Raw genomic sequence first — 21,305 nt, forward strand, 5'->3', positions numbered from 1 at the left:
TCATAGGCCTGACACTTTAGGGCTGTTACATGAATGGGTGGAGTTTTAGAATTTTTCATTGAGTGAAAAATACTTTTTTGGCTGAAAATATATAATGTTCTAAAAACAACATACCTGTAAAAAGTATATTTGCTGAACCCCAATTCATTTTTTTATTTTCTGGAAAGATGAATAGATTAAGTTTATTTGTGTTATTTTGAATTAAAATTTTTTATTGAATCAATTTAGGCTTTCAAAAAAGGCTTTCTTTGTGCAAAATTGATTTTAATTTAGTTACTAATAAGTTAGTAATTTACAACCCCAAATCAGAAAAAGTTGGGACATTTTGTAAAATGCATTAAAATCGAGAATCTGTGATTTGTTAATTCTATTTTTTTTAACTGACAAAAGTACAAAAAAAAGTTTTCCAATGTTTTCACTGACCAACATAATTGTATTTTGTAAATATGAAAAAATTTTGATTTTGATGGCTGCAACACACCCCAAAAAATTTGGGACAGAGACCAAATAAAAGTGAAAAGATTATCCAACTCTTTTGAAACAGTCCACAATGAGCAGGTGAATTGGTAATAGTTGAGGGTATCCTGTTTGGGTGTAAAAGTGCTTCTCAGTCTTTTTAAGCAAATATGGGTCATGGCTCATAACGTTGTGCCAAATATCATGAGAGAGTTGTCAAACAATCCAAAAAATCACATTTCTCAATGCAAGATTGCAAAGAATTTATGTCTTTTATCATCTTCCATTATATTCTCACAAGATTCAGGGAATCCAGAGAAATCTCAGTCTGTGTTGGGAAAGGCAGTAGACCTCTGTTGAATGTGTGTGACCTTTGAGCCCTCAGATGGCACTGCAAAAGATACCATCATGCTAATGTTAAATACAGACACATGTGCTCAGGAGTAAGTTGGAAAACCGTTTTCACTGAACACAGTCTGACTCTGCATTAAGAAATGCCACTTGAATCTCTGTTATGCAAGGAGAAAGCTTTACACCAGTTCTATGTGGAGATGCCAGCGAGTTCTCTGGGCCTAAGCTCATCTCAGATGGTCTAGAAGACAGTGGAAATGTGTGCTGTGCAGTGGCGTGCACAGACCTCCTCAGGGGCAGGGGCCGAAGGACCAAAAAGGGCAAAAAAAAAGAAGAAAAAAAAGAAGAGTTCCTTGTTTTTTTGTTTTTTTTTAATCCATTATTTCCTTGGCTTTCAATGAAAGATGTTGATACAATTAGAACGCATAACACATCAATCGAAAATAGGGAAATTATTATAATATTACTAAATATTATTTAGAACACAACTTTTATGAATTTTGAAGCGTATGAACAACCCCACGGTTGCATGACTTCAACGTCACCATCACTAAGCTTCCGACAACTCTTTCAGGGTACGTTTACATGACAACGATGTACTAAAAACAGAAGTTTTCCCAAACAGACAACAACATAATTTTTTTTAAACAAAAATCCCCTTTCACAAGAATTTGCGAAAATGACTAAAAACGCTGTATATGCATAGCAGGCCAGTAGTTGGCAATGTCACTTTATGAAGAAACACTACACGCGTATAGACTGAACACGTAATGACTGAACGTCACCGTTTTCAAAATCTTGCACTTTGAAACCGGTTTTCAAAAGTTTGCATTTTCAGGGCCCCAAAATGCCATTGTTATGTAAATGAACGGCCAAAACGTTTTAGTTGAAAACGGTGTCATGTAAAAGGCCCCTCAGTCTTTGTTTAAAAACACTTTCCCTGAAAGTTAAAGTTAGAAATGTTTTCAAGAGCGTGATCAAAGAGTATAGAAGTAACAAGAGGCGAAACTCAATAGAACGTTCCATTGCAACAAACGCGCCCATGCGCAGAGCTGCAGCTCCGCCATCTTGGACTGAAGGCAACACAGCTGTCATAGAATTGAACGATACCGGTTCAAATTCAAAAGTGGTCAAGGGAACTAAATAGTAGTTTCTAGTTTTGAATACCTCCATAGTCTAAACTAAAACGGTTTCGTAATAGAGCATGAAGCTGTCAAATATGCTATTTATTTACACCAAAAACTTTTAGGGATAACTCCCGTTTTCATACAGCACAATTTTACAACACCAGTAACAACAGCCCATGTTCCTCATGAAAGATTAACAAATTCATTGAAAAAAACGAAACACAATGAACAGTGAGTAAGTGAAAGGGACAGTAGGTGAGTAGGTGAAAGGGATGGTAAGTATATTAGCTGTTCTATATGTTTTAGTCTTTAGTTTTATTATAATTTAATTCATCTTGACTGATGAACTTGACTACAAAAAACAGAGAGTTTATATACAGATATACAGATGACAGCTTTAAAAACAAAAAATTCTGTTGCGCTTCTGTTTGGGCTGTGAGAGTTGTCGATTTTGGGACCGTAATATATGATGGATTCTGAATCTATTGAATAGTTTCACCATGTATACAAGAGTGTTTTTGCACTTTTCCTTGTCACACACAACTTCCCTGTTGTACACGTCTATGCCTCTATTTACGTATGGAGACGTACGTACGCTGCTCACTTTAACGTTAATAAAAACCTTTTCTACTTTACCTCTCTGGATCTTTGGGGAATCTATGAAATGCTAGTTGATTGGTTGTACACTGGTAGTTGTTGCAGTTGATGGCAGAACACTGTTTTCTTTGTTTCCAATTATTTCCAGACATTATGCTGTACAGTTGTGCTAACGGTAAAACCGTTGGTTCAGTCCAAAATGGCGTCAGCGTGACAGCAGCGCCATCTAGTGATTGTTACCAAAACTGCAACAGAGTTTCGCCTCTTGTTACTTCTATACTCTTTGGCGTGATTATAAACACAACAAGGCTGTGAAAGCCAATTAGTGAGTAGATGAGTTTACCTTTTCGGCTAATGACATTTAATGTCCACGACAATCTCTGTAGCCTTTTTTAGCAACTTGTTAGCAACCGCCTTTTACAATACGAAAGCTTAAAAAAAATATCACAAGAAAGTATTACTGATGTATTTTATAAGAAAAGTGAAAATATCTTGAGCTTGTGCTCGCCACAGACCTAATTTCAAGCATTTAACCAAAAACCCATTAAAAAAAAAACCATTTACTTCAAGACAGTATAACCAAAAGTGCTAAAATGCTAACTCTTCTATTTCTGGGTTTTGGCCAACAAAATTTTGCATTCATTGTTGCATCATCATGTACTTTACCAAACAAAACAGTGAGAAGGTAATCAAGAAGGTAATTATGAGGAATTCACGTTTAGTTTAGTTGATGTTTTAAATTGTATGTATGTTTTATACATAGTGTTAGCCATCATGAAATCAGTACCCTACCACTTTCCAATAAGGTTTCATTAAGTTAGTTAAATTTGTTAACATGAACTGATAATGAACTGCCCTTCTACATTTATTAATCTTATTAATTTCAGCATTTACTAAAACATTATTAAAATTAAAACTTGTATGTGTTAACATTAGTTAATGCACTGACTGTGACATAACATGAACAAACAATTAGCCTAACAGGTATATTATTATTACCTAAGATTAACAATGAGCAACACATTTGTTAGTGTATTTGTTAGTTCATGTGAGCTAATACATGAATAATAAACAAATGAACCTTATTGCAAAGTGTTTCTATGAAATCAAAGATATAAATTTCTTACAATTTAGAGTTGGACATGGACTTAAGATTTAATTTCACTAGACGTATTTCCCCAAGCTAATAACACTTGCCTTGGATAAAAACGAATGACATTGTCAGACTCAGAATGCGGCTGAAATCGAGTTATACTTTTATTTGAGTTAAGCGTAACTCACATGCTGCCGCAACTTTTACAGTAGCAATGTAGGATCAATGTAACTTCCATACTAGCTTAACGTTACCTGCTGCTCCTGTAGTTTGAAGGCTCGCGGCGAACTGCTGCGTAAGAGGCGGCGCACAGGAAACTCCGCCTACCACTTCATCTCCGCCAAATGCTCCCGCCAAAAAAATTTATATACTATTTTTTTGTATTATTATTTTAAGTGGCAATAGTGTATAAGTGTATTGTTATTTATTATACTATTTATAATAATAATAATAATAATTATTTAAAATTATCAGAGAGAGGCACAATATATTTTGAGACCAAAGGGGCAGGGGCTTGAGCCCCCCCGGCCCCCCTCCTGTGCACGCCACTGGTGCTGTGGTTAGATGAGTCCATGTTTCAGCTTGTTTTAGGGAGAAAATGGACACCGAGTTCTCTTTCCCAAAGACGAAAGGGACCAACCAGACTTTCACCAGCGACAGGTGCAAAAGCAAACATCTGTCCTCGTATTGAGGTGCATCATTGCAAACGGTATGGGTAACTTGCATTATTGTGAAGGTACCATTGACATGGAGGCATGTATTTGGATTGTACAGAGACATAAACTGCCATCAAGATGACATCTTTCCTGGGAAGCAAGACAATGCCAGGCCTCATTCTGCACGTGCTAAAACTGAGTGGTTTCTAGACACTCTGCACCATAGAAGGGATGTTCCTGCCTGTTTACTGCAGTTCAGATATGTTTCTTATGGAAAATGTATGACCCATCATGAAAAGGAGAATCAGGCAATGATGACCACAGACTGTTGAGCGGCTGTCTTGTATCAGACAAGATTGGGCAAATATTCCACTAGCAAAACTCCAACAATTAGTATCCTCAACTCCCAAATGATTAAAAAGTAAAAGGAAAGGTGAAGTGACACAGTGGTAAACATGTCTCTGTCCCAACTTTTTTGGGGTGTGTTGCAGCCATCAAAATCAAAATTTGTTCATATTTAAAAAATACAATTACGTTGGTTAGTGAAAACATTGGAAAACTTTTCTTTGTACTTTTGTCAGTTAAAAAAAGTTTAACTACAATTAACAAATCACAGATTCTTGATTTTAATGCATTTTACAAAATGTCCCAACTTTTTCTGATTTGGGGTTGTAGTTCATTTTAGTTAGTAAAAACCTGAACCCAAACTTTCAAACGGTAGTGTACATCTTATGAAACACTCACCAAATTATTAATGATTATAACGTGTTTTCACTTGTTTGGATGGCACTATAGGAAAACGGTAAAAATTTGTAATATTCTTATGCAATATGAGATAACACTCATTATTGCAATATTTGATGTTTTATAAGTTGCCCTGAAACATGCTAATATAAAAATAGGCATCATATACACATTGGGCACCACATATTGGCTCAATGGTAAATATGAGTTAAATGACTATGAAAATTTGGTTTTGCAATTTATCAACTCAGTCTAACACAAAAATGTAACCTTTAGATTAACCTTCAGATAACCTTCAGATAAAAAGTTGTCAGAATAATTCTGGTTCACATGGCTATGCGGAAGCGATAAATAATTCTTTATTATAAATTTCTAAGGTCAGACAAGTAGTTTGTTGAGGGTTGGTTTGTAAAGAAGGACAACAGGCCTGCAAACATATATTCAAACGCACATACTATAAACTAAACACATTATGCACATGTGCACGCCGTCGGCGTTTTCGCGGGTTTCCGTTTTTTAGGTTTGCGCAGAATAACCTTTTTTTTCCTAAATTTTTCAAGGCTTGCACCTCGGAATCTATTTTAGGGTTTGCGTTCTCGAGCCACAAGGCACTGTTTTGTGTGGATGAGCGGGCCGGAGGCGTTGGGTGTTTTCTGTTAGAACGGTGTTGTGTTTGCGGCCCCTAAGTTAATAACTAATGATCTTTGCAACGGAAATGAATCTATCAATCAAAACTAACTTTAGCTGGACAATAACTTTATTCTAGAGCTGCTGTAAAGATAAAACAATCTCTGTAACTGTAATTTCCTATTAACACTGTAAAGCTGCTTTGAAACAATCTATATTGTTAACAGCGCTATATAAATTAAGTTGACTTGACTTGACCTTTAATTAAAGTCAAATAGCTTAATATACTTTCAAGAAAAGTCAGATAGTTCAAAAAATTATCATAAAACAAATATTTATTTTCTGAAATATATTTATTCCACAATTATTGGCACACCTTTATTTAATACTTTGTGCAACCTCCCTTTGCTAAGAGCTGTCTATGCCAATCCTTTATTTTGGTCTCATCTGACCATAAAACCCGCTGAAAGTTCCTGTAACACCTGGCAAACTGTAGGTGCATGAGATTGCTGTCTGATGTCACCGAAGGCTTTTTTTATTCTAACCTTCCCAAACAAGTTGTGGTTTTATAAGTGAGATCTGATCATAGTTTTGAAAACTTTTTGCCAAAACCCAAAACCCAACTAGCATCTGCAATTCTCCAACTTTGATACTTACAGTTCTTTTGGTGACTCAATCCATCCTCCTCAGTGCATGTGGGGCCAATATCTTCAGACCATCTCCGGTTGATTTAAGCTTCTTAATTATTGCCCAGATGGTGGAAATTAGTATTTAACAATTAAACTCTTTGCTATTTCATGATTTGTGCAGCTCAACAACCTTTTGTCACATATCACTACTGTATCTCAGGTATTTTCTAGTGATAAATGGGTATATATAGGAATTTGGCCTGTGTTTGTCAAATAGGAAGTCATGACTTGTCACTTAAGTGTTCCTGATCACTAAGGTGAACTTAAAAACATATCGTTTGAATGGGAATATACTTCAGTTATTCCACATTTATATTTTGTGTAAATTAATTTCAATTAAAGTTTAGATGTATGTGAATATTCTGAATGAAAGACTAAGAATAGCAAAAGCAAATGTTCACAGCCAGTTTTGCTCATATTTATCAAGGGTGCCAATGTTTGTGGAGCCCATAGGGTTGGTAATCTTCCAATATTTGCACAATAAAAAATAAAAACATTGAGATGTATTTTTTAAAATTGTATTGCGTGCTATGAGACTAAGGATCATTTGTAAGGGTTGATCGTCTTTTTTATTACAGGAAGTGATCTCTCCTTTTTTTCTTTGATATGTTGCCACGGTCCTCTTGTGATATGATTAGCTAACCAGTAAAAGTTAATGCAGATACATTATCTGTGATGATGTCTCTGGTGCTGATCAGGCCGTAATCCGCCAGATTAGGCAATGCACTGGGATTACTGGACACAGGGAGTCCACGATTGGTTTATGATTTTTTTCTCTTTGTATCTTTCCATCCTATGATCTTGCACTCTATCCCATCCCCCTCTCTCTATGCTTCTGTAATGTAATTGATGTGTTAATGTGATTTGATTGGTTAGCCCCTGAGCTTTTTATAATAATAACTAATGATGGAATGTGCCTGAAACTGGAGCACATCATCAGGTAATGCCAGAACGATGTTCTACAAAACAGAGAAACACAGATGCAATGTTTTAACCAGGAAAACTACCTTCATTTTCTGTGATATTTATTCTTAAATGTCTAATCTGACGATTTGCAAATCTTCTCTGGATTACATTTTGTTTTCTAAAAAGGACAGGATTACATCAATTTACGTCAATGCAACTTGTCACTCTGATGTTTAGCTTCATCTAATTGTCTTTTATTTGTTCTTTGTTTGGTTTCCACCCCTCAGAATCAGTGTATGAAGTGAATGAACATGTGTGGACCGGTATGACAAGCTTATCTTCAACAGAGACAGAACAAAGCTATAACGCCTGGCATGAGGAAATCCCGATTAGAGATGGTCCCAGCCCACTGTGTAGGTTAAGGGAAGATCCACCAGCTACAGATAAGAGGATTTGAGAGGAATTAATGCCAGTCTTTTATTACTGTAAGAATAAATTCCCATTGATTTATGTTTGGGTGACAAAGCACCACCGAGTCGACGACACCAGGACCAACCAGACACATGATGACACATACAATCAGCTGAAGTATTCGGTGATGGATGCTGAATAGATGCTGTAAGACGACCCAACAAACTAGTTTCAGATTTACAATACTTCTGGGAGACGTGTGAACATCAGGAGAGGTCATCAGGGCTACTGCACCGTTTCCCAGCGCCCTCTCAATTGAGGTTTGCTGGGGATGGCCAGGACCCAGGAACCATCCTGCCATGGCTCCGTCACTGATGAAGATTTCTGGACCCTAGCTACAGGACCAAGAGTCCCAGAAGAAGGACAGGTCTTCTGTCATCGTATTTGGCCATGAAGTTATTCCTGCTGACCCTCAGGCTGTTTTGCCTTGCTTGTCTCTGGCCTGTCACCCTGCTCAACCACCGCTACCCTAACCGGAAGAAAAACAAGGATGTTTACTTGGTTGAGCACGCCAAACACAGATTCAGAGGGTAAGCCATGAATATTTAAACTCTTTAGCTTGTCTGGGGTCAGTAATTACACATTTACGTATGAAGTAATAATTATTAACTATGTTATATTATACTATATAGGGTTAGGATTAGGGTGTTAAGGTTAGTTGCATGTAATTATCCACAATTTATAATAATTACTATAGTATCTACATGTAACGTAGAACAAGGACACTAAAATAAAGTGTTTTATTTTATATAGTATAAATTAAAACTTTGTTCAGCAAGTATTTCTTCATTACTATTTCTACTAATAATGCTATTTCAAATCAATGCTGTTCTTTTCAAACATTCTGTTCCTCAAAGGCTTCTACAAATAGTATCATGGTTTCCACAAAAACATTAAGCAACACTGTGTAGCATTTATTACTGTAAAGTTGAGCGAGTGGATCTCTGAGCTGGTGTGAGTGAGTGGAGGCGGGGCTAATTTGCATATTCATGATTCCACGTATATTAAATGAAGCCAGGGCGTAGAGTTACTCTCAAGCTATTTGAAGGCATGAATAAAAAAATTTTGCACAGGAAAATTTTTCATGATCAAAGATAGGTTTTAAGAGATAAAATGATTGACTACAGGGGGACTTAAAAAAAGTTTTATTAGTTTTTAAAAAAATATGTCTATATTGTTGTTATTAATGTGCATTTATTTGTTTTAGTTGATTTAGTGTTTTATTTATTTTAGTATTTTACCTTTAGTAAGTTAGCCATGACAACTATCTGAAATAAAATAATTTTTGGTTAATGTTTATTTAGTTTGTAAGTAATGAAAATGTTTTTTTCTAAATGATTTTAGTTTTAGTTAACAATAATAGCCCTGAATTGAGACAATAGGAGAATGCATAAAAAAGGGTAGAAAAGAGTTATAAAGAAATAAATGTTAATAGTTCCATGGATCATTGAATTTCTTCTGTACTATGTGTCTAAATGAGAAATAAAGTGAGGTTTTAATCTATTGTTGGTGTTTTCTATGTTACCACAGCGTAATGAGTCACACAACCTCAACAGTGCCAGTATTCTTTCATTCCGTAATTAAAACCATCCTGGTGCCATCATCTGTTTTTTTGGAGAGCATCCAAAGTTCTGTTTGTCATTAAAGTCACGCCTGCAGATTCCGTAAAAAGCCTGTGTTTTTACAATGTCAGCCAGGTTTTCCAGGTACAGCTTTTGTTACTGCCTAATGTGTCATTGCATTGAATATTTATAAAAGCCTTTAGAAAGAGATTAATAAGAGGTTAATAGGATACATTTTCTAGTGCATTCCACTCTTAATGCAGTGCTCTATCCAAGAGAGTTTTTAGTTTTGAAAATTTAAAGGTGATATTTTTTAAATTATATTATTTAACTATGTTTTATATTATTGTAATTTTAATCACAGCAGTGTACAGCAATCTCGCAGCATGCGTTGTCATTAGTGCTGTGTTTTTGTTAGGATGATTGCGTAATGAGTCTATCACGTAGTCATTAGTGGTTGTATGCTGTATGCAGTTTGAGGTTTAATTTTGTAATTGCTCTTCGGTGTGCAATTAACTTTGGCATGGAATGAGCACAGCGTGATTGACAGTATATTTGGGGTTTCAATTAAAGCATGCGGATGAAAAGCTAGGGGAAACATTGTACGTGTATGACTGACCTTCACTAGTTTCTGCCGTGTTTTTGTTCATGTCTCATCTCTTAACGCTCAGAAAATAGCTTGTTTGGAAGGCTTCTGGAAGCGCTCCAAATCACAGTTCATTTTCACAACCTGGCACACACAACCACCATAGTAAAACAAGCTGCTTTTTATAAATCATCCCTTTAATGGTTGAGTAATTATATTCAAATTACAGATGCTGGAGCACTGAGGCAGATGTTTGATGGTCACGTTCTGGATGGAAACAAAACATCCAACTTTTTTATTTCTCTGTAATGCAAAGGCCCACCTGCTCACAGGACAATATTCTCGTTATTTTGGAAAACCACAGAAGAGCAATAATGGCCTATTTTACTTCTGACCCTTATCTTATTCTTTCAGACGGATTGACTACAAATTAAAGCGAAAGGACAGCACCAAGTCCCTCCTCATCAAAACTGAACAGCTGCTAAGAATCGAAGACCACGACTTTGCCATGAGGCCTGGATTTGGAGGTCAGGATGAACTGTTTATTTGCTCCAATTATCAATTACCATCACAATCCTGAAAGTCACAATTAGAGTGTTCTTTTTATTAAATCGGATTAAAAATGGGCTGTACCATTTTGTCGTGTCAGAGGGCAGAACGAGGCGGGGGTTACCATCTCTCTATTCGGGGGAAAGCGTCCAGAGGTGACTTTGACAGGGCGAGTGTGGTCCTAAATTCAAACATGACCCAGATTGTGCAAAACACAAATTAGACAATGGGTGTTGAGGACACGGACAGTAATCTGGATTACATCCCAGGCCTGTTAAAACAGATGGAAAAGTGCTAATGTTATCATTTTTACACATATTTGAATACTTAAGACATAGAATGCAATGTATGAAATATTATAGCAGGTGGCTGCGATGGAACAAACAGACTTTTCAAGAAAAATAATTTAACCGTATGTGATTTTAAAATAAGTTTGCTTAGCTTTAAATGATAAAATAATAGATATACTAGGGAAGTTACTTTGTACATCCTCTTTTTATTGTTTTGTTATTGTACAGTTTTTGTTTGAGGTTTTGGTTAAATACTGATATGGAAATTAACATTAAAAACATGAACATAAAAAAAGAAAGTATACTTTAAAAAGAAGAAAAAGAAGTACACTTAAGAATATACTTGGGTGGAAACTAAATGTTTTCGGGCACTTATTGCATGTTATTTGCAATTAAATTAAAATGTATTATAGTTTTTTATTTATAATTTCTATTCCCATTTAAGTACTTTTTTATTTAATTTCAGAATTTTCTGTTGCCTTTGAAATATGGTTAAAATGTCCTTTCAAATGTAATGACAAGCATTTTTGTTAAACTAATACTTCAATGCAATTTCTATTGAAATTTACGTTTCATGTATTCAAACATTTTCTTTAAATAATATTGAAAAATACATTATAGTTAAAATTACAATCAAATATTTTACATGTGTAAAGTATATGTTAGTCAACAGATCAAAATAAGTGTACTTCTTTAAAGCATGACAAAAGATTATTAAAACACAATGATTTAAAATGTACCTTAAAGTAACACTTTTTAATCTGACATTATTACAAAGAGCACTTTTTAAAAGTGTGTTTAGAAACAGCCATGAAAGTGTTCTCTCTTTATGTACAATTCAGTACAATTAAGGAAAAATTACTTTTTCACAAGGGCCTAAAAGAAATAATAATCAATCAGGTCTCATTCAAACCTTAAAAAATATTAAAAAATATTAAGCTGTAAATTATTCTTATAAATGCATACATAATAGAAATTACACCATACACGGTGTGTGACGCCAACTACGTGTAAGGATAAATAATTGTATTGCTTCCTTTCAACCAGCAGGGTGACGCTCTAATCTGCCAGTGCTTTAAAACAGGAAGAGATGTTTAGATAAAAGAGTAGTTTATTGGTGTGTATGCGCTTCTTCTACATGATTAAAGAAGATCAAGAGGTGGAACCAGGCTTTGAATGGTGTCCTTCAGTCAGTAATCACTGCTAATTAATGATGGGACAAATAGGATTAGAGTAACATTTTGAGCTCCATATGCTCTCTCTGTGGAAGCAAAGGAGGCAGATTCTCTCTAAATTGATTTCAAAGGCATTGCTGTTGTCTTGAACCAATATGCAAATGTTTTGTGTCTTCTGCTCTGCAGGGTCTGCCATCCCTGTGGGCATTGATGTGCAGGTGGAGAGTATAGACAGCATCTCTGAAGTAAACATGGTAAAAGTGCATATTCTCTTGTATTTAATAGAGTAATGTTCTGGATCCTTAATGGTTCCTTTAATTAATCTTTTACTTATATTGAATAAATATTTGGAATAAAGACATTATGACATAATTTAAATAATAAATACATTTAAAACAGTTATTGAAAGTGTTTGCACAGACTTTAAACAGTCTTTCTAGAGGCAGCATAAAAACTGCATAACTACACAAAACTAAAAATGCATCTTTAACAACTCATTGTGATATGAACACCCAAACATGATTTAAATGTCAGTTTAAGCTGCATGTGTTTGATTCACTAGAATGGACCCGCTTATAAAAGTCATTCATTCGGGAATCAAACTACACAAGTAGGGCTGCATGCTTTTGATTCACTAAAAAGAAAACTCGCATGAGTCAATCCATTAATCGAGATGAACATCATGTGTTTCCGATATTGCTTTTACAAATGGATCTGAATACTAATTCTCAGTTTCTAATCAAATGTATTCTTTGCAAACTTGTTCCATATTTACAAAATTGATCAAATTTTGCTCTTGTAAAAGCAGGCCTTCAGCTTCTCAAAAAGTAAATCTCAGCAATATGGGTCTTCTTGGTAAATGTCAAAAACTTTTATTTGCACCAAAATGCCAGTCACTGCCCTGCACTGTTGCTCATAATAAGTTGTCATGTTTATCTATAAGGTCAGTAAAATGTAAAGGTCTCTCTCAGGACTTCACGATGACCCTGTACCTGAGGCATTATTGGAAGGATGAACGCTTGGCTTTTCCCTCCAGTAACAATCTGAGCCGCACATTCGATGGTCGGCTGGTGAAGAAGATCTGGAAGCCTGATGTCTTTTTCGTCCATTCCAAGCGCTCCTTCATCCATGACACCACCATGGAGAACATAATGCTGAGGGTTTACCCAGACGGCAACATCCTTTACAGCGTCAGGTAGAATTCATTTCATTTCCTGCTGATTAATTTCCTTCATGTAAATGCTTTAATAATGGAATATTCTCTTTATTGTAGGATCACAGTTACTTCTCTGTGCTCAATGGACTTCAGTAGATTCCCATTGGACACTCAGAATTGTTCCCTGGAACTGGAGAGCTGTGCGTGTCCACATCCTCAGTTCATTTTTGTTGAGTTCCACCTTCATTGATTTTTAGTTGATATTTTACAGGTTGGGAAAATGTGACAGGCGTGGATCATTTCATTAAAGGAATGTAAAGCATTTCTGCCACCATTTAGACACCATTTTAAATATTGTAATTCCAAAAAAAAGTAGAGTGGAGTAACGCAATGAATGTTAAAATATACACTGTTGCGAACGTATAGCAACACGTCTAAACATTATATATTGGCATGAGACTAGTGTGGCAAAACTCCCATCAAAGGACAAGACCTGAGCAAGAAGAATGAAAACACAAGGACTTAAATACACAAAGGGTAATTGACCAACAACCCAATCAGGGAATGAGAGAAACACAGGAAACAGGAACTGAGCCAAATACAAACCAAAAGTCTAGAAAACAAGAGCACAGATACAGAATACATTACAGCTAGTAATAAATCTAAATAGCTATTTGGCAATTGGTTAACTTTATCCAGCCTGCTTTTAAACCTGTGGATGACAAGGAGCCATTTAATTTCATTTTAAGTGCCTTGCTACAACTGCTAGTTTTAACTGCCAGTCAAAATTATTTTCTGTAGAAACCAACTATACTCCACAAATGCTGTTGTTATAGATGTTAATATTTGAATCTAGAAAATTCCTCTGCATATTATCTATGTATTAAGCATGAATTAATCAGGCGCACACTATCTTTTACCTCTTTTCTTTATCTTACGGCTTCCGCTCCTCTGTCCCATTCAGATGCATATAATGAGAACGACCTCATGTTGTACTGGAAAAATGGCAATGACTCTCTAAGGACAGATGAAATTGCCCTCTCTCAGTTCTTCATTGAAGAGTTCCACCCTTCACACGGGCTGGCCTTGTACAGCAGCACAGGTAAGAGGCTCTTTTCTTTTCTCTCTCTCCTTCTATGTATTCATGCTACGACAAGTCTTGTGTCTTTGTTCTTGCTACTTTAGTAATATATCAGTAGGTCATTAATTACAGGCTATACATGCGTTTCTGTCAGGCTGGTACAACAGACTCTACATCAACTTCATCCTCAGAAGACACATATTCTTCTTCATGCTGCAAACGTATTTTCCCACAATGCTGATGGTGGTGCTGTCCTGGGTGTCTTTTTGGATCGACAGGCGGGCGGTACCGGCCCGTGTTTCACTTGGTGCGTAACACCTGTCAACACACATGCACTTGGCTAAATATTTATCTCATAAATTATCTCTTGTCTTATAGTTAATTCACTCTTGTAGTGTCTTCATGACATTAAGCCTTAGACTGCGGTCCAGTGTGATAAATGTTTTATTTGCTTAGTTGTCTCATAGTTGCTTAGTCGTAACGTTTTTCCTAAGATGAAAAGAAACAAGGTTGCACAGTGTGATTTAGCCAAGCAGGACTTGATCAAAATCACCTCAAACAATCATAGGACGATTTGGCAGACATTTTGTTAATTTCTTGGTTTCTTATGGTTCCGTTCAGACAGAATAGGTTTACTGATAATACATTTGTGGCTTCTAAAAATTCAAAGGGGCCAGGTTCAAATACAAAATGCAGTTGTCTGTTTTATTTATAACCATATGTGTGAATACAACTGTTTATCACTCAAAAACAGCCTATAGCCTGTTTTTGTGGCGTCATAGTGGGTAGCTCCACCCACCAAATCTCATTGGTCCAAAATCCTGCTAAACTTGTTCTGATTGGGTGTGATTATTTGGCGGTAATTATTATAATTTTTTTAACTTCGCTGGTAATGTAACTCTAGACTAGCCCTAAAATCGTATTGGTTGGGAGGAATCAACAAAGATGTTGATTAAGAAAGCACTGCATTTTGTAACAGAAAATAAGTCTAAAAGTGCTGCCACAAAAAAGGTCCATTGTCAAAAATGTAGCATTGAACCCCGTTACAAAATCTGCCAGGGGAAATCTTTCGCCGTCACACAAAATTTGAAAATTCCACTGAACAATGAACTGTAACCGTACTTGAACACTGCATCAGAGTACAGTACACTCAGATGTTTTTTTTTTTAGAAAAATGTGTGTCTCTGCATGTGTGTTCAATTCAGGAATCACTACAGTGTTGACTATGTCCACCATAATTACGGGAGTGTCAGCGTCCATGCCTCAGGTATCATATGTGAAAGCGGTGGACATCTATTTGTGGACCAGCTTCCTGTTTGTGTTTCTGTCCGTCATCGAGTACGCAGCTGTCAACTACTTTACCACCAAGGAGGAAATGAAGAAACTCAAACAATTAAAGGTCAAAGTTTCCTCAAAGATCCTAACATTTTCAGTTCATTGACTTTGGGCTTGATAAAATTAGAGATTTCAGTTTTATGATGCATTTCCACTATGACTTCCACTTCCAGAAGATAATATTGTGAAATATTGTAATAGCTCATTAAATAGATTCTGGGGCAGGCTAGGGCACGAAGGATCCACTGTTGTATCATTTGCTGCGTCCCAATTCACATATATCTGTCCTAAATAGTATTCCAAATTAGAATTGTGTCCCAAACCGTAGCATGTTGAAATGATTATTCCAAAGATACCCGGATGATCTACTTTTCCAGTTATAATCTGAAGTGCAACACTCTACTGGCTAATATTGGCCACAACCCATTGCGCATTGGACAAGGATTTGATCAGAACTACAAACACGGATAAAACGTGTTAAAAAAAAACTGAAAACATGGCGGATGTGTGAACCGACGATTAAGTAGAGTGGTTTTGATAAAACGTTTTGAGTGATTAGTAATTAGGCTAGTATCTATGAAAAGATATTTATTCAGTGTTATCCCCATTAAATTTCTGCAACATCATTGCAAACTTTTATAAAGATATGTTTGGTCATTAACTTTTAAATGCATCATGCAAACACATGAGGAGAGTTCTCGGCATAAAAGTCCCATGACTGGCAGATCAACGTGTTACTATTGTACATTTCTCTCCGATATGGTAGGAAATCAAATTGAATGTGGATGATTTTAATGGTGACAAGATGATTGACAGGGCAGTTTAAATGGTGACAGGATGCACATAAATAAGCGACAGAGCGGTCCGTCAAAGACGCAATTATGACAAAGTAGTGTGTCTCAAAGCTTGCCTCCTATTCCGCTACACACTCAAAAGTATGTACTTTTTCTTTAAAAAAACAGTACATAATTTTAGGGCATAATATACACTCACCTAAAGGATTATTAGGAACACCATACTAATACTGTATTTGACCCCCTTTCGCCTTCAGAACTGCCTTAATTCTACGTGGCATTGATTCAACAAGGTGCTGAAAGCATTCTTTAGAAATGTTGGCCCATATTGATAGGATAGCATCTTGCAGTTGATGGAGATTTGTGGGATGCACATCCAGGGCACGAAGCTCCCGTTCCACCACATCCCAAAGATGCTCTATTGGGTTGATATCTGGTGACTGTGGCGGCCATTTTAGTACAGTGAATTCATTAATATGTTGAAGAAACCAGTTTGAAATGATTCGAGCTTTGTGACATGGTGCATTATCCTGCTGGAAATAGCCATCAGAGGATGGGTACATGGTGGCCATAAAGGGATGGACATGGTCAGAAACAATGTTCAGGTAGGCCGTGGCATTTAAACGATGCCCAATTGGCACTAAGGGGCCTAAAGTGTGCCAAGAAAACATCCCCCACACCATTACACCACCACCACCAGCCTGCACAGTGGTAACAAGGCATGATGGATCCATGTTCTCATTCTGTTTACGCCAAATTCTGACTCTACCATCTGAATGTCTCAACAGAAATCGAGACTCATCAGACCAGGCAACATTTTTCCAGTCTTCAACTGTCCAATTTTGGTGAGCTCTTGCAAATTGAAGCCTCTTTTTCCAATTTGTAGTGGAGATGAGTGGTACCCGGTGGGCTCTTCTGCTGTTATAGCCCATCCGCCTCAAGGTTGTGCGTGTTGTGGCTTCACAAATGCTTTGCTATATAACTCGGTTTGTAACGAGTGGTTATTTCAGTCAAAGTTGCTCTTCTATCAGCTTGAATCCGTCGGCCCATTCTCCTCTGACCTCTAGCATCAACAAGGCATTTTAGCCCACAGGACTGCCCCATACTGGATGTTTTTCCCTTTTCACACCATTCTTTGTAAACCCTAGAAATGGTTGTGCGTGAAAATCCCAGTAACTGAGCAGATTGTGAAATACTCAGACCGGCCCGTCTGGCACCAACAACCATGCCACGCTCAAAATTGCTTAAATCACCTTTCTTTCCCATTCTGACATTCAGTTTGGAGTTCAGGAGATTGTCTTGACCAGGACCACACCCCTAAATGCATTGAAGCAACTGCCATGTGATTGGTTGATTAGATAATTGCATTAATCAGAAATTGAACAGGTGTTACAACCTAATAATCCTTTAGGTGAATGTATGTAGGCGAATTGGGATGCAGCACTTCATTGCCCGGTACACGAAGAAAGCATTTCAAGGCTGCATTTGAAGGAGCCTTTGAATTGGGACAGCCTTCGTCACGCCGCAAATCGGACGCAGCTGCAGTTTTCAAATAAGCCTGAAAGACTTGACTAATTGGATCAGGTGCGTTTAATTAGTGTGATAGCTTAACTCTGTATGGCTATGGCCCTCCAGGAAGTTTTGAACCCCTTCCTCAAAGGGATAGTTCAGCTATAAATGGACATATGACAGCATAAAAAATTATTAAAGAATCTTATGTATTTTATGTACATTGTCAAGTCCCGAATGGAAAAAAGTACTTAAAAAGAAGTCTTTTTAAAAGTCTTTTTCTTAAAATATTTGCATATTATGCATGCAAAACTTAAGTCATAGCCTACAACACATTTTCTGCTCACAATTCAAATATGGCGCTTGTGGACCTCAATAACATCCGAACATAATCGTTCCTGATTATCAAACATTATGTCAAACCTGACATTTTTTTAGAGCAAGAGAATTAAATTTTTTGGTTCACAATCGCTTGAACTTCCATAATTATGTGAAATATATTGTAGGCCTACTTTAAAAGATCTTACTGCGTAAATTCCAGAAAAAGTGATTTGTTTTTGTCTCCTACAGCTCTCAGACTATGATGCATCTCAAGCCATGGCATTCGATGGATGTTTCCATGACCAGGACATAGAGCTCAGTTCATTTCCTCGGCTGTCTAACCTAAACACGGACACGTGCGTGTCCTCACGGAACTCCACAACACCTGACCTCCCTCAAATCCTGGGCACACGCCTCCGTCGTCGGCGTTCCATCCGCCAAAGCGTCAACCATATCATGAACAACAGTTACAAGATAGACTCCTATTCAAGAATATTATTTCCTTTAGCATACTTTCTCTTCAATATCATCTACTGGAGCATCTACTCCTGAGCGAGAGAAAACTGGCCTGCTCAGAGTTTATAAGACTATCATACACTTGATGGCTTGAGTGTGATCACATGCCACAATGATAGAATTCACACTCGCACACACTCAAAAACTGTATCATAGGGCGAAAATAGTATAATAAATTATTTATTATGTTAGAATCTCAGATTCCTAACTCTTCCTAAAATGTGCAAAAGTGAAATTAACATTTATTCATAAAACTACATACAGTAATTGTTACAAAACAATTATCAAAACATACTACATGTAAATCACATTACTATACTTTGGCTAAACAGAATTCTTATGCTACTCAAAGACAATTTTAAGACAACAGAAAATTTGATTACATCTAACATGGAGAAAATGTGTGGAGAAAAAAAAATAAACAACTATATGGACAACTGGACCCACAGTGAAATTTTCAGTCTTTCTTCAACACATCTAACAGATTGATATGGATTATAAGACAGAATTTCAAGAAAAAAACTAGCATTATTTTTAAGTACCATTTAATGCACTGGCATAATCTGAGTTCAAATGATTATTAATATTTTGCAGAAGAGTTGTTTAATACTGTTCTCTGAAAATCTATAGGACTTTAAAACCCTTGACGCTGTAAAAGTAGGGCGTAATATAATGTTTCCACACTTAGAGATATTTTATCTTTACTGCATGTAACAATCATTCAGAGAAACTGATGACAGAAGACATTTTTTTTTAGCCACTAGTCACTAGATTCTCATCTTGGTATTACATTTTTCAGGCCTGCTAGAACCAGAATATTTAATGGTCTGTTTCTTCACCTATTTTCCAATTTGGGTTTATAATCCTCTTCCAAAAACTACACAGATCTGAGTCGTGAACTGAGTTGACTGTTGATCTCATTGAGTACCACATCATCATTCGCTTCCCCTGACATGATCTGACTGTCGTCGATTGGTGAGCCTGTAACATAAAGTTAAAGAGTTACAAATATTCTTGACTTGTGTAAAACACATTTGTACATTTCTTGCCAGTTTTATGCAGAAGTGATCAGAACTGACCGATGCCAAGGGATGGCACAGATTCATTGCTGCTCACTGAGCTTCGCGGTGCACTGTTGGTCCCTGAATTAGACGAAAATGCTGTCAGAATCGAATTCTTCTTATTGTTGCTCTGTGTGGCTGTCCGACTCCACTCTGGAGAAAAACATTTGAGAGGTAAAACGGAGATGCCCGTAAAATAACTAGTTAGTGTAACGTGCAGGTGGGTTTTATAGTTTGGTTAAAGATATACCTGAATTTTCAGCCAATCGTAACCTGCCACAGCAGAGATACATTCTCCACTGTTTACGGACATTTTCCTTCAGAGCGCAGTGGAAAACAAAAATAAAAAATCCTGAGAGAGAAAGAGAACAAGAAAAAAAAAAGACACCTTTTTCATCAAGCGCTCAAGGTAATTGCATTATTGCATTGACAAAATATACTTCTAAATGTATTATGCTGACTTTTCACATAAAACAAATTATATTGTTTCTCACCCTGTAGGGAATTTAAGATGCAAAACAGGTACATGAAGGCCAATTTGACAGGACCCCATGCGAAGAAGGCGAAGCCCCATGTGAGTCCCAGCAGGAAAGTGAGTCCCGCGATGCTACGAAGGTCCTGCAGACCACTGCGGTACTGGTTATTGTGGGGGTTTTGCCGCTTAATTCGTCTCAGATGGACCATCACCACCACAAACATGGCCAGGTTCAACACAAATATGATGCAGTAGTATGCCACAACGGCTACATAATATGCTATGTCACTCGTCAGCCAACAACTGGAAGAGAGAAATAGAGAAACATCAAGAGCAAAGTCATAATGAAGATTGATGCCTTTAAATCATAAGTTGAATACTTACAAATCCTCAGTATTTCCGTCAGAAATGTTCCCATAGCTAATGAGGCCATAGTTATTTTTGTTTACAGCAATCACAATAATGACAACAACCAAAGGGATTCCTGCAAAAACACATCAAAGAATTAAATCATCTACACAGCCACACCACAAGGCTAATGTAGCAGCTAAACTCACCCCAGCCTGCCAGAGAAAACTTCAGCATGTATCTGGTCATGTAGTTGTTGAAAACTTTGACAATGGCCAGATACATATGCAGAGCCTCCAGTCCCATCCAGGTGAAGGAGACCAACAGGAAGTAGTGCAGGAAGAATGCTGTAGAAATGCACAGGCCTACTGCATTTGTATACAAAGCTAGCCACGAGTCCAACAAGAATACGAGGTTCAGGAACAGCAGGGCGAAACACAAATGAATCAAAATCTTCGAAGGGATGTCTCGGCGGATTTTGCTGGAATTAAAAGAAAGAATTGGGTAAATAAATGCTTCTTTTGGGAATGAAAGATGGTTATTTTTTGACTAAGAGTTAATTTTTTGTCATATTTTATAAGATGGATCATAGTGGTTTTTGAGGGACCAATTGTGATTAATCTAATTTTAGGGCTTACAGTATATTCACTGAGAAGGAGGATGTTACTCACTCAAACGCGAGGTAAGTGAGCAGAGTAACTGAGAGAAAAATGGCGGACACCCCACATCCGATGAAAGTGATATAGGTAAGGATGGTGGCCTGTAGACGGTCAATTATGCCTTTACGGCTAATGTCCTTTGAAAACAAGATTAATAAAAGCATTATATGA

At 36.8% G+C, this 21,305-nt stretch overlaps 2 protein-coding genes across 2 annotated transcripts in view; one reads left to right on the forward strand and one right to left on the reverse strand.

Annotated features, from left to right (window-relative positions):
- Positions 1-7,977: 7,977 nt before the first annotated feature.
- LOC143751990 (gamma-aminobutyric acid receptor subunit rho-3) lies at positions 7,978-19,031 on the forward strand. The gene is made up of 9 exons (XM_077244866.1): positions 7,978-8,247; positions 10,280-10,392; positions 12,066-12,133; positions 12,851-13,074; positions 13,153-13,235; positions 14,000-14,137; positions 14,271-14,423; positions 15,322-15,515; positions 18,325-19,031. Exons 1-9 carry the CDS (start codon positions 8,108-8,110, stop codon positions 18,625-18,627), a joined length of 1,416 nt encoding a protein of 471 aa, XP_077100981.1. The 5' UTR covers positions 7,978-8,107; the 3' UTR covers positions 18,628-19,031.
- Positions 18,756-21,305, reverse strand: part of adgrg2a (adhesion G protein-coupled receptor G2a) — a 40,349-nt gene continuing 37,799 nt past the window's right edge. The window contains exons 29-35 of the mRNA XM_077244865.1: positions 21,147-21,271; positions 20,685-20,956; positions 20,512-20,611; positions 20,147-20,430; positions 19,903-20,004; positions 19,671-19,805; positions 18,756-19,572 (exon numbers count right to left, since the gene is read on the reverse strand). Coding sequence (XP_077100980.1) covers positions 19,469-19,572; positions 19,671-19,805; positions 19,903-20,004; positions 20,147-20,430; positions 20,512-20,611; positions 20,685-20,956; positions 21,147-21,271 — 1,122 coding nt within the window. The 3' untranslated portion in view covers positions 18,756-19,468. The remainder of the gene's footprint in view (positions 19,573-19,670; positions 19,806-19,902; positions 20,005-20,146; positions 20,431-20,511; positions 20,612-20,684; positions 20,957-21,146; positions 21,272-21,305) is intronic.

The sequence above is a fragment of the Siphateles boraxobius genome, unplaced genomic scaffold, assembly GCF_051911475.1.
Source record: "Siphateles boraxobius isolate OS27281-9 unplaced genomic scaffold, OSU_SipBor_1 26, whole genome shotgun sequence".
Lineage (NCBI taxonomy): Eukaryota > Metazoa > Chordata > Actinopteri > Cypriniformes > Leuciscidae > Siphateles > Siphateles boraxobius.